At 60.3% G+C, this 13,760-nt stretch overlaps 1 protein-coding gene across 1 annotated transcript in view; it reads left to right on the top strand.

Annotated features, from left to right (window-relative positions):
- The window catches only part of ADGRD1 (adhesion G protein-coupled receptor D1), a 123,939-nt gene that overhangs the window by 36,319 nt on the left and 73,860 nt on the right, over positions 1 to 13,760 (top strand). Inside the window, 4 exon segments of the mRNA XM_058281207.1 lie at positions 800 to 917; positions 1,706 to 1,816; positions 2,472 to 2,547; positions 6,945 to 7,086. Of these exon segments, the coding sequence (XP_058137190.1) occupies positions 800 to 917; positions 1,706 to 1,816; positions 2,472 to 2,547; positions 6,945 to 7,086 (447 nt within the window).

Below are 13,760 nucleotides of genomic sequence, written 5' to 3'. Positions count from 1 at the left end.
AGCTTGCTTCACCAGCCTGTCCCATCAGCTCAGCCTTGCTTGTTGTCTTCAGGAGGCACTGGGAACCGATCCCAGGACCTCCCTTGTGGTAGGCGGGTGCCCAGCTGTGAGAGCCACATGTGCTTCCCAGCATAATGTGTTTTTTGAATTTCAATTCAAGCTCATGGGCCCTTTGTTAAGAATCCCTGCACTAGGGTTTACGTTTGATGAACTTTTTATTTGAACAGTTTGGCAAAGGGAGACAAACAGGGTATGGGCTTAATATTGATACATTTCTAACTAGAAACAAGTTCTTTTTTTAAAAAAAAAAAGCACAGCCCTCGGCATTCTGGAGTGCAGGGAGCTCTGCATACAGAGCTACAGCCTGGACTCCCCCGAGAACAACCAGCAGGGACCCCTGGTCCATGGGTTTTCTGGATCATTCTAAACTTGCTTTTTCTGAATGCTCTGCTGTGAATACAAGCACTCGTGAATCTGCTCCGTCTTTGGCTGGCTTGGAACCCACGAGTCAGCCCCCAGCCACACTGCTGCGCTCCGGGCCGGGGTTCTCCACGTACTCCAGGGAGCTTGGCCCCCTCGTCTGAGCACGGCAGCCCCGGAGCTGTGGCCGGCCCGGCCCAGTCGTGTGGCCCGTGGTCCCCAACTGCTCCCCGACCCTGTGGGGTCTTATGAGGACGAGCCAGGTCCTGATGCGCCCTGGAGGGGCGAGGCGGAGCGGGTGGGAAGTGCCGAGGCCCCTGCCCAGGGCAGTTGCGGAGCTCGCTGCATTTTCACCGCTTCCTGCTTGTCGTGGCTCCAGGACGAGGCTGTCGTGCTGGGCCTGGTCAAGACCGTCGACGCTGTCATGGGGCACATCGCGCACAACCTGCATGCCGGCCGGCCCCAGGTCTCCATCGCCGGCTCCTCTACTGCGGCAGGTGGGTGAGGGCAGGTGGGTGAGGGCAGGTGGGTGAGGGCAGGTGGGTGAGGGCAGGTGTGGAGAGCAGGTGTGGGGCAGTTGGGTGGCAGGTGGGGGCAGGTGGGGAAGGCAGGTGTGGGGGGGAAGGTGGGCAGGGAGGTGGGGGGAAGGTAGGTGGGGGGGCAGGGGGGACAGGTGGGGGGTAGGTGGGCGGGCAGGTGGCCTGCTGGCCTGTCATGCACTCCCCTGGCTGGGCTGCAGCGTGGCACCTGCACAGCCACCCGTGGGTACCTGGGTGTGGGTACAGGGCCTTAGGGTGATGTGGCACCTATCCTGAGCGTGTGAGAGCCAGTGTCCTGGAGTCCGTACGGGGCTGGCGGTGGTCCTGGGTGCAGCTGCCACCCCTGCTCTGGGGGCTCCCCCTCCAGGTGGTACCGCCGCCCCTTTCTCGGCGAGCCGCGCTGCAGGCACAGGCTGGACTCATCCGTGTCCATGGCTTTGGTGGCACTGTGTCTCTGAAGACACCTGCCCGGGGCAGGGAAGCGCTTCCGTGTCAGGCGTCCTCTTCCTGTCCGGGGGCCAGCGCTGGGAGGGGGCTCCTGCAGGACATCACGGCTCCGGGGTGGGAGGCCCCGTTAGAGCGCTGGAATGCGGGGCACCCGCTCCCCCTCCCCCCTGGCCCTTGGTTCTGGCCGTTGTCACTTCCCAAAGGTACTCAGGCCCAGGGAGCTCGTCCTGTTAACAGAAAGAAGCAGGTGGGGTTCTGGGCGCCCCGCTGTGCCGCTGACCTGCCCCCGCCTCCTGCAGAGTTCTCGGTGGCCAGGCTCCTCCCCACGGCGCTGAACGCCTCGCGGTACCGCTTCCCGGCCCAAGGCCACAGCTATGTCGAGGTCCCCCGGGAGGCCCTCCGCGGCCCAGGTGAGTGCGCGGTGCATCAGGGCAGCCAGGCCGTGGCCTCGGGGCAGCCTCAGGCCCTGGAGGGCAGCGCAGGCCGTGCTCACGGCCCAACCACCTGCACTTGACCCCCACTCTACGGGGGACTCTGGCCCTCATGTCCTGCCAGACACCTGCAGATTGGCCACCCCGTCCTCTGCTCAGGCTGCCTCAAGCAGGGTGACCCTGAGGGGACGCCAGTGGCTCTGCTGCCCGCGCCGCAATGATGCCCCTCGGCCCCTGCCAGGTGACCCCTCCAGGTCTTCCCTCCCCTGCTGGGGGCTGCGTGGGTTGAGGTCGTGGCCTCCTGGCCGAGGCCATGGGGCCTTCCCAGGCTCCACCTGTGGGTCAGGGCAGGGCGGGCCCAGCTGTGCAGCATGTGGCGGCGTCTGTGCCAGCTCCCGTCCCCCAGCCTTGGGGTCCCTGGCACTCTCGCCCACCTCGACTGTGCCAGGCTCCGGGGAAGGGTGGGGACGCAGCCGTCCCCGGAGGCTGGCTCTGCTCCACTCCCCAGGGAGGCCTGCCTCTGCGTGCTCAGGGGCTGTCCTCCTGGAGGGGCTGCCCTGGGTGCTGGGTGCAGGGCGTGGGTGGGGCTCATCCCCCGCGGAGCTGACGGGTGCCTGGCTGTGCTTCCCCCCAGCTTGGACGTCCGTCGTGGGCCTGCTCTACCACTCCATGCACTGCTACCTGAACGACATCCAGCCAGCCGCCACCAGGTGGGTCTCCCGGGGCCCACGGCCTGGGGTGGGGTGGGGCTGCACCTGTCTGCTGGGGACCAGTCACCGTGCACCACGCCCGCGTCACAGCCACACACGCTGCAGCAGAGCATGTGCCATCCCAAGCCCGCGGCTCCACGACGAGAGCGCGGGAACACCACAGCCCTTTGTAGAAGACTCAGAGGCACGAGCCTGCGCTGAGCAAGCCCGTGGGCGGAGAGGAGGGAAGGAGCTGTGCCAGGGGGCACACAGGCCACTGGAACTGATGGTGTGAGCCGGGACCCTCAGCCTCTGCTCCCGTATGTCCACGTCCTCGGAGCTGTCCTGGACTGAGGGGAGAAGCCAGCGCAAGTCAGCGGGCTCTGGGGCCGACGCGAGCCTGGGCAGGGCTGGCTTCAGGCCGGCTGGACCAGGGGCCCCGAGCACAGCTCCGTCCGCGCTCCGTGCTGGCGCCCTTCTCGGCAGGCCCCTCCCGGTCCAGGGCATGGCTGGCTCCGGAGCGTCCAGCTCGCACGGGTTTGGGTCCTGAGACCTTGGGAGAGCCAGGCAGCCTCTTTCCAGAAAGTGCTGCAGAAACCCAGGCAGGCCTGTTGCACACACGCGTTTTCCCTGTTAGTCACATTTTGCCTTAGTTAGAATTGATGGAACAATATTATTATTATCATTCTGTTAACTGTAGTCCATACCATATTTTAGGGTTCACTGTTTGTGTGTCTTCTTTAAAGGTTTTTACTGTGGTAACATACATACAAAGTAAAATTTCCCATTTTAGCCACATTCAAATATAGAATTCAGTGGTGTCAGCTGCATTCACAATTTGTGCCCCTCTCACCATCATCTGTTACTAAAATGTTTCCATCATCCCAAAAGAAACTCTATACCCATTAAGCACCAACACTCCATTCTCACCCCCAACCCTGGACCCCTGCAACTGTAACCTAGTTTCTGACTCTGTGACCCCAGCAGTATCTGTCCTTTCGTGTCTGGCTTGTTACTCAGTATAATGTCTTCAGGGCTCACCACGTTGTCACACGGATCAGAACTTCAGTCCTTCTTATGGCTGAACCCTAGTCCACTGTTTGCGAGGACCGCGCTGTGCTCACCCCTTCCTCCGTGGCTGGACACTCGGGTTGCTTCCCCCTTTTGGCAAGCGTGACTAATGCTCAAACACCTGTTGAGTCCCTGCTCTTACTTCCTTTGTACCTAGAAGTGGGATTGCCAGGTCGTATGGTAATTCTATACTTAACTTTCTGAGGAACTGCTGGGCTGTTTTCCACAGTGGCTGCACCATTTTACATTTCTTCAACAATAAATGAGTGTTCCTGTTTCCCCATGTCCTTTTCAACACTTGTTATTTTCCACTTTTTAAATAGCAGCCATTCTAGTGAGTGGGAAAAGGTAAGATGGCTTTTTGGCCATTGTGTAGCTTCTTTGGAGAAATGTCTATTTGAGTCTTTCATTCATTTTTAAATTTGTCTTTTTTGCTATGGAGTTGGAAGGATTTCTTTGTATATTCTGGTTATTAAACCCTTATCAGTCATGTGTTTCCAAGTATATTCGCCATTCTGAAGGTTGCCTTTTTACTTTTGTGACGAAGTCTTTTGACACACAAAGGTTTTATTTTGAAGAACTTCTGTAGATCTGTTTTCTCTTCTGTTGCTTTTGCTTCTGGTGTAAGGTCTAAGAAACCATTGCCTACCACAGGGTCCTGAAGATGTCTCCCTGTTTTCTTCTAGGTGTTTCATGCTTTTGATCTTACATTTAGGGTTCTAATCCACTTCACGTTAATTTCGTATGTGGTGGGAGGGAGGGTCTGCCTCTGTTCTTGTGTGTGTGGAGACCCAGTTCTCAGCACTGTTTATTGAAGAAACAGTTCTTTCCCTGTCGAGTGGACTCGGCACCCTTGCCAGCAGTCAATCTGGTCCTAGATCTGGGGGTTTATAAGAACTCTTAATTTGATTCCTCTGGTCTGTATGTATGTCCTTGGGCCAGTTCCATACTATTTTGATTATGTGGCTTTGCCGTAAGTTTTAATATTTGCAAGTGTGAGTCCCCCAACTACAGTCTTCCTCTTTAAGATGGCTGTAGCCGTTTGGGGACCTTTACCCTCCATATAAACTTAACGATGGGCTTTCCCATTTCTATGAAGAAGGTCGATGGAATTTGGATGGGGATTGGGTTGAATCTGTAAACTGCTTTGGGTAGAGTTGACATCTTAATGAGCTTAGTCTTCAAATTCATGAATTCGGACTATCCTTTCATTTATTTAGGTCTCTTTGCTTTCTTTTAGCAATGTCTTCTAGTTTTCTGTGTATAAGTCCTTTACATCCTTGGTTAAATTTTATTCCTAGATACTTGTTTCTTTTAGTTGCTGCTGTAAATGGATTTTTTTTCTTGATTTCTCTTCAGATTGTTCATGACTACTGGTTTTTGCATGGTGTTCTTGTAACCCACCACTTTGCTGAATTTGTTTATTAGCTCTTGTAGCCCTGTTATGGATTTCAAGGATTTGCTGTAAATAGAATCATGTCATCTGCAAATAATGAAAGTTTTACTTTTTTTTCCAATCTAGATGCCTTTTATTTCTTTTTCTTGCCTGATTGCATTTACTTGTGTCTTTGAATTTAAGGTGAGTCTCTTGTATATACCACATAGTCTGGTTGTGCTTTCTTATTCATTCTGTCAGTCTCTGCATTTTTTTTTATCCATTTACATTTAAATTAAGTTCAATAATGCAGGACATTCTTTTGCCATTTGCTCTTTGGTCTTAGTAAGTCTCATACCTTTTCCGTCCCTCAATTCTCCTGTTAATTCCTGCTTTCTATCTTTAATTGATCAGATTTTTCTTTGTGGTTACCATGAGGCTTAAATTTAATTTCCTAAACCTGTAACAGTCATGTTTGATTTGATACCAGCTCAACTTCAACAGCATGCACAAGCACTTCCTATACCACCTTTGTCCCCCCACCTTTTTGTCATCCTTCTTTCAGATTATCTCTTTATACATTGAATGTCCCAAACTATAGTTTTATCATTACTTTTTATGCATTTTAGAACCTTAGGAAGTAAAGCGTGAAGTTACGTAGCAAACACGCAGGACGGTAGTTCTGGCTTTTGTAATTGTGGCTGCCTTTCCACCTCCACCACTGCCTCGTGTCCTTTCTTTTCGGTCTGAAGCACTTGCTCTGGCGCTCCGGCCGGGTGCACGTTGTGGCGATGAACTTCTGGAGCCCCCGCGGCCGGTGGCTTGTGGCCACATCATGGCCATCTCGACCTCCGTCTTCTTGTGGCTTTCTCTCCTCTTTCTTTTCCTCATCTGTCTCACAAGCTCTGGAAGGTCACTTGTCATCAGATTTAGGGCCCACCCAGTAACCCAGGGCGATCTCATCTGGAGATCCTTGACTGCATTTGCAAATACCCTTTTTCCAAATAAGGCCAGTCACAGCCTCCAGGCGCAAGGACGTGGGCATGTCCTTTTGGGGGGCAGCATTCTGTGCCCATCACTGACGTGGGGTGATATTCGCCTGCCTTTCTGCTCTCTTTAGAACTTCCTTCGTGCATCCCACCACTGCATGCACGCCATGTGTGTCTTGCGGGCTTTTGGTTTGGACCAAGGACATTTCCCTGCAAAACAGTCATCAGGGAGAATAATCAGATTTATTGGGTCAAAGGAGTCTTCCGAGCTGCCGGTGTCTGAGAGGGCTCTGCAGGGTTTCCGTCGACATCTCCCGGGGCTCGAGGGCCTGCTGCCTCTCCGGCTGCAGCCCCGTGTTCTTGACGGCGTTCTCGGGCAGCCTCTTTGCTCTAAAGGAGGAACGAGAGGCCGTTAGATCTTCGTGGAGCTGTTCCTGTCAACACGTCATAGCTGCAGTTCCAGGAACAGCCCGTGTGCTTCCTGGAGGCCTGCCCTTTCGGGAAATGTGCTGGAGGCCACGCAGAGCGGGCGGGGACATGTGCTGGGCCAGCCCCGCTGGCCCTCGCCAGGATGGCGTCCCGGAACTCCGCGTTCCAGCACAGCCCTGGCCGGTGCCAGGAGAGCCGAGCGCGGAGGCCACGGGGCCCAGGCGGGAGAGGCGGCACGTGGCGGGGGTCTGCCCAGGCCTGCTCTTGCTCCCCGGTGGTGGCTCGCCTCACCTCCCCTGCAGCTGGCATCAGCCTTCGATGAGCAGGTCCCTAGCAACAGCACCGACCCCGGGGTGAGGGTCCTGAGAAGGAAGCCCTCGAGGGGTTTGGGCACCGAGCCTCAGAGAGCAGGTCCCGAGAAGCAGAGGTCAGCGTCCCACCCACAGAAGGGTTCTATCTCAGAATTTCAAGTTTAACGTCGAATTCTCAGCCCAGGTTCTAGATGAGAGCCACCCCCCGCTTCCATTTTGTAATCATTTCTATTTACTTCCAAGGATTGCTGAGGCAGCGAAGTACAAAAGCTGCTTGATGTCCGCGGCCAGTTACCTCATTTCCCTGGAGATGTCGCCGCCGCCCGCGCTCTCCCCGAGCTTAGCGGGCGCCCCACTCATCACCATCCGCCTCACGCACAGGCTGGTGAGTCAGGGGGCCCACCCTCCTTTCTGTTCTTTGGTTTGATTTTGTTTTGCTTTGAGGAATGTTCGATTGTGTGAAGACTCTTAGATGGCGTTGGTGCAGGCCTAAGTGGGTGTTTTTCTCCCCCAGAGTTCCTTTTCCTTCGTGTTTGCTCTTGAACTGTGGTGGGAAGGCCCCTCGGCAGCACCCAGGCTTGGCACCCAGCTCTGACATTGGGGAAGGAGGGCCGAGGCCAGATTTAGCCTTCACAGATGTGTGCAGCAGCCGTGGAAATTTTTCTGACTTTAAATGAATGCGTTTTGGGGGTAACTCGGCCAGTTCTCAGTGATCTTGCGTAATAGCCGTTAGCATGATGAAGAAATATGTTCTGCCTGAGAGAAACACCCTGACGGACCTCGGATGGGCCATTTACACGGCGAGCTTTGAGTGACGAGCCGTTTGTCCCGATGCACCGTAACTTGAATTCTCCCAGTGTTGAACTTGTTTTCCTCGGGGGGTAAGCATGGCCGAGGTTTTGGGGCACGGATGTGCTGCTCTCCCTAGAAGCGTCAGGCTTCCTTCCACCCGCTGGATGTCCTGAGAGAAGGTGTTCATTCCGTATTCTGCAGCCACGGCGGTGCCAGGGACCGATTTATATGTTAATGAAATATTTGTCGACTTGAAGGTTGTGTTTTGCATGGAAATTATTGAAAAACTCAATATTACGGGGACCTGAAGTGATACTAAAGAAGTTTCCCACAGGATTTTCTATTAGGCTCTGTTTCATTCTGTTCCACTCCCTCCACCAAGATTACTTGAAGGCCTACTGCGTGCCAGGAGCTAGACCAGGAGTCTCTTCCACCGTCCACACGTAACTGTTACTGTTTTCCCCATGACAGTATCAGTCAGTCGTTTACTGCTAAAAACCCTCCCTCCTCCCTCCCCTGAGCCCCAGGTGACCACTCACCATTTTACTGTCTGCCTAGTTCTGCCTTTTTCAGAATGGCCTGTAGTTGGAATCCTACCACATGCAGGTTTGCAGGCTGGCTTCCTTCACGCCCCCGAGCACTCACGCTCCGTGTCTTTCCGAGGCTCTAGAGCGCGTTGCCTTTGATTGCTGGATGTTCCATCGCGTGGGGACGCACAGGCTGCGTCTCCATGCCTGGTGGAAGAGCGTCCCGGCTGCTTCCGCGTCCTGGCAGTCCCGGATGCGGCTGCCGCACATGCGTTTGCCGGCTGGCGTGGACGCCATTTCCAGCTCCTGTAGGGAAACACCGGGGCGGGGCCGCCGGGTCACGTGGCAGCAGGGGTGCAGCTTTGTGAGAAGCCACCAAACTGCCTTCCGAAATGGCAGCGCCATCCTGCCCTCAGCCACCACGGATGAGCGCCTGCGCACGCCCTCGCCAGCACCTGCTGACGGGGTTTTGTGGATTTCAGCCACTCGGACGGGCGTGTCGTGGTACGTCCTCGTGGGTGGCGGTGCGGCCGCTCATCTTTCCTCCCATCACCCGCCCGGCCCATTGCCCTTTCCCAGGGCAAGAAGAGCTCTTTCTCTGTATTTGCTTTGCTTCCCTTCCTTTCCTTTCCAGGCTCTCTGCACTGGGTCCTGCCCGTCCACCCCAAACCCACCCCAACTCAGCAAGCTCCCCCCCGCCCCCCCCCAGAGCCCTGCATGCCTGCTCCCACGCCCTCTGCCTCCTCACCCACACTTGCAAACGTGGGGGAGTTCTTTGGGTGCAGCCAGCCCCAAGGTGCTTTTGTCTCCCTGGTCTTTGAGTGTGGACGGCATCAGGCACTCTCAGGGCCTCTGCCCCGTGGCCCCCCAGCATCCGTGGTGCACCCCCTCCTCGGTGCCTCCTTCCCCGCTGCAGCACTGATGCCCACCCCCAGGCTGGTGTCCCTCCAGCTGCCCATGTAAACACTTCTCCTAGGGCAGGAGGCGCCCGTCCCGCAGTGCCACGAAGCCGTCTTCACCTTGGCCTGCTGCTGGGCTCCTGCCCCACACGGCGTCCTCACCAGGCGCCCCAGCCGGCCCTCCCCACGCGGGCCTCTGCTCCTTCTCCTGACCTCCACCTGGGGCCCTGCCGTCGCCCGGTGCCTTGTCCCTGCCCCGTGCACTTCCCACGGTGACTGTGCTTTCAGCGGGCCCTGCGTCCCCGCGGCCTGCTCCTGCCACGGCCCCAGCCCTGGTTCAAGCCCTTATTGCTTCCTGCCTGGCCGGCAGCTTCCTCGCCGGCCTCCCCCTCCTCGTTCCCCCAGATCCCCAGACCCACCTTTCAGAAACACAGGTCCAAACCCACTTCACACCCTGCGGTGGTGACTCAAGCATCTCATGGCCTCTTAGCGCGGAGTCAGCTCTCCTCGGCCCCCTGACCTTCCTGCGCCCCGCTCCCCTGGCCTCTCATGCGCTGTTTTACCTCTCCACCTGCCTCACGCTGCTCTCCTTGCCCGGCAGGCTTTCTTCTACCTGCCTCCCACCTCCACATCACCTCGGTCACCCAGCGCCCTCGGGTCTTTAAATCGGCAGAAGCCCCCCCACGCTGCCCTCCACTTTATTAGACGTCGCAGCATCACGTCGTAGCTGCGGTCACGTGTTCTGTCGCACCAATCCGCCTGCTCCCTGCCTTGAGGTCGGAGCCCCGAGTCAGCGCCTGCAGCGCCTTCCCCGTTGTTCTTGGACACGCGAAGCGAGAGGTCTTGCTGGGGACGCGCACCCCGGCCGCTCGAGTAGCGCCGCACTGCGCTCTTCTGGTTTCAGATCTCCTCATGGAAACAGGCGCCCTTCCCCGGGGCTCCTGCGTTTGGGGCCTTCCTGGAGGTCTGCTTTCAGGAGCCCCCGGGCGTGCCGCCTCCCGTTCCTAAGTGCAGGGCGGCGCGGCGCCCGCGAGAGCCTGAGCATCAGCTCAGCTCCGGTGAGGCGCGAGCGGGCGCCCGGGGCCGTGAGGCCGGTGCCAGTGAGCCGCCTCTCAGTGCGATGGCTTTAGAGAGGCACGTGTATGACAGCGGCCACGCACCCGCTGTGGACACGTGACAACACTCGCAGCCCCCCCGCGGCTCAGCGGGCTGATTCGGGGTCTGGGGTGACTCCATGGAGCGTTCCCGTCCATGGTGAAAATGGGCTTTTCATGCAAATCGCTCGCCCCGTGGACGAGTTTCTTGAGACGCGGCCCGGGCCTGGTCTGGACTCGCTCGCTCTTCGCCCACGAGGCCTGCAGAGAGCCGTGGCTCAGCGTGGCCGCCTGGCTTGTTGAGCAGACGCAGACAGCCCCCGTGCCGACGAGGGGGTGTCGCAGCCTTGCGTCGTTACTGGTTTACGTTCACAGGATTCCCGCCGATTCGCAGACAACGGGCCTTGGGGAGCACAGGCTCCCCTCTCCACCCCGGTCTGGGAGTGCCGTGGCTCGGCCTGATGAGCTGGGCGGGCTCGGAGCTGCTGACCCGAAGGGGCGGCCCTTGTGGGGAAGCGGGCACGTAGCATGACACGGGGGCGCTTTAGCGTTTCTAGTACTGGGCTCTCCTGAGGCTGCACCGAGGTAGCTCAGCCTGAACTCAGGAGCCCACGGCAGCGGGAGGACTGGAGCTGCAGGGCCGGAGCCCCCGTGGGTTCTGAGGGGGCGGCTGCCGGGGAAGGGGCACCGGGCTCAGGCCGCAGCGCCAAGGGAGACGCAGGTGTGGGCGGCTCCGAGACAGGGCCCTGAGCAGGCTTGCGCCTTTGGGTGCTGCCGGCTGGCCGAGGGGAGGCCTGGGCAGCCCAGAGAGTTTCAGTCCCAGTGACACGGCTGGGGCAGCGCCTGCCAGTAGATGCCCACCCCTGCCCACCTCCCCCAGGCATCCGGGTGCAGAGCTGGGGAGGGGTCCGCGAGGGGCAGTGCACGGGGAGCGCCCATGGAGCCAGGGCACCGGGGTCGCGTGCTCTGGTGGCGTGGCCACCTCCGCCAGGCCCTCCTACTTGTGAGCATGGCGGGGCGCGGGGCGGGCGCAGGGCCACAGGGCGTGTGGCCACGTGCAAATGCCGGCACCTTCCGACTGCCAGACGCCCAGTCAGCCGTGCACACGTGCACGCGCACGCAGCCAGCGTCAGGCCGGGGTGGGGCTGGTGTTTTGTTTTGTCACGGCTCCTTTTACTTGCATTTTTCTCAGGAGCCAACGAGCCTGGCCTTTGGTCTTGAGACCCCAGACCCTCTGGGTCCCTGCGGCCCTGCGGTGGGAGTCGGGGGGGCAGCCCAGCTCGGGGCGGTGGCGACGGGAGCGGCCCTGCGACTGCGCCTGCCGTGTGCCTCTCCGTGCAGAGGCGTGGAGCTCCGTGGCTGACCCGGAGCGCGTCAGAGCCCGGGGTTCAAGCCCCACTGCGCTGGCGCCCACGCCCTGAGGACCCCACCGCGGCCCTGTCCAGCCCCAGAGAGCCACCCGGCCATCCTCGCACGACCTGGACACGCAGTGACGGAACCGGGGTCTTGCCTGTGGGGAGGTAACGAGGCGGCCATGAGCACGTGTCTCGAGTTTAAGCCTGCCACGCGCCTCAGGCTGATGTCACCCCGCTGCTGGCAGGCAAGGACCCCGGCGCTCCGAGCACCACATAGCTGACGAGCGGCCAGGCGGGCGGGGGCCGGGTCTTGACCCCCGCCCTGACCTTCCTCCACAGAGCGCCGCCTCTGGCGTGAAGGGCCGGCCTCCTTCAGGCAGCGCTGCACCGGGAGCCGCCGAGGGCCCGCCCTGCTCCGGCCGCGCCGGGCGCCTGGTCTCTCCAGAGCACTGAGGAGTGGCAGGTGTGGGGTGCTGGCTGCCCCGACTCCCTCCTCCCCACAGGCTTCGCTCTCCAGGCCGGCCCTTGCACTTGAGTTGAAGAGCTATTTGGCACGCTTGTTAAAAACACAGATTCCTGGCTGATCCAGCAGGTGCACGCCGACGCTCCATGCACATGTGTGGAAACTGCTCCAGCCGCACACGCAAACGCCCTGCCCTCTGCCAGTTCTCTGCCCCCAGTTCCTGACGGGTGTCGTTCATGGGCCCCTCTTTGACCTTGAACCCTTGGGTTGTTGGCAGACGGCCCACCCCACACGCGGAGTCCCCTTTACCGAGTCGAGCGTCCGCCCTTGTTACCATGCTGGCGCCACCCCTTCACACACAACCACGTCCGACGCGGTGAGCGGGTTGATGAGATGCCCCGAAACGGAGTCCAAGTCGGCCCTTAGTGGGTCGCCGGCACCGGTGAGAAGCTTTGCTGGGGCTTCAGGCGGCAGCGGTGGTGCCGTGAGGAACGTTCGCAGGTGGGGGGGGCTCGGAGGGGTGGGTTCGCTGTGAGCAGGGGCCCAGCTGCGGCCAGCTGGTTAGGGCTCCTTGCTGAGCTGGGGTTCGCCAAGCGCCAGGCTGGCGGGGTCGGCGCCATCCCGGCACTGCCGGAAAAGGCCGGGCCCTTGGGCTGACAGATGTATGGCCGCCTCTGCCTGGGCGCGACGGCGCTGGCGCAGGCCTCCTGGGCAGCCGCGAGCTCACGACATCCGTCCAGGCAGGGCGGCCTGCTGCAGGGATGGCATCAGCCGAAGTGGCTGGCGGCTGCGCCCTGCTGCAGCTGTGCCCTTGCAACCTGTCCCCTCGGAGACCAGCGCGTGACATCACGTGCCAGGCGCAGGGTCTGGGGCGCGGCGGTGCGTGCCTGTGGGAAGGCTCACGTTTGCCGCTGAGCATGGGCGCTTCGGGAGGGACCACGGGGACGAGGTCCGTGAGTCAGGTCAGCTCGCCACGTGGCCCGAGGCGGGGAGCGGGTGAGGGCCCGGCGGGGGGTCACTCTGGAGCACGGGTGGGCCTGGTCCAGGCTGTGGGAGGGGTCTGCACCGGAGCGTCTGGGCAGGCCGCGGGCACGAGTGCAGGGCGCAGGGCTCCGCGCCCACGCGCGGTGGCCTGTGGTTGAGGACGTCGGTGCTGCGCGTGCCCTCGCTTCGGGCCCGGCTTCCGGGCCGTGTCCTGGGGTTCAGGCCCCTCCTCCTGGCCTCGGTGCTTCCGGCCGTGCTTGTGCCCTTTGGGCCCTGGACAGCTGCCCCAAACGGCTCCAGCCACACGACCTCTGGGGTCCCCGCCTGCCTGGAATCCCGCGTGGCCTGCAGCTCCGCGGCTCCTCCCGCTCCCCGGGGAGAAGTGTGCCCTCACCCGAGTGCCAGGGCCGCCTCTGGAGCTGGCGTGAAGTCGGGGCCCGGGCCCGTGGCCTCGCTCCCGGCCTCTGCCCGTCCCCCTGGCTTCCAAGGGCCACACCTCTCGTTTCCAGGAAACCCCAGCCCCCCCGCTGCCACGAGCTGGCGCTGCGCTGCCCTGGCGCCTCTGGGCCAAGCCCCCAGTCGCCGCTCCGTGCCACCAGCTGCAGGTGCTCCCCCGAAAGCCCCCAGCTGCAGGTGCTCCCCCGAAAGCCCCCAGCTACAGCTGGGCAGGGCCGGCAGCTGTCGCCGTACCAAAGAGCATGGGCTCCTCCCTGCTCGTCAGCTCCGGGACAGGCAGGAGGGCAGCCGGTGGGCGGCCCTGCACAGGGCAGGGGTGGCTGTGTTGCCTTAGAGGGCTGGCCAGGGCAATGGGGGTGGGGCAAGGGGGGGAGGGTTCCAGGTGGGTTCGTGGTGACCGAGCGACTGGACGGTGGGAGGACTGGGGGTGCTGCGGATTTTAGAAAGGAGAAACCGGGGCTGGTCAGAGAACCCCGCCTCTGCTCACCC

The sequence above is a fragment of the Dasypus novemcinctus genome, chromosome 19 (assembly GCF_030445035.2).
Source record: "Dasypus novemcinctus isolate mDasNov1 chromosome 19, mDasNov1.1.hap2, whole genome shotgun sequence".
Taxonomy (NCBI): Eukaryota; Metazoa; Chordata; class Mammalia; order Cingulata; family Dasypodidae; genus Dasypus; species Dasypus novemcinctus.
Note: the sequence above shows the minus strand (reverse complement) of the source record. Positions and strands in the feature narration are given on the sequence as shown.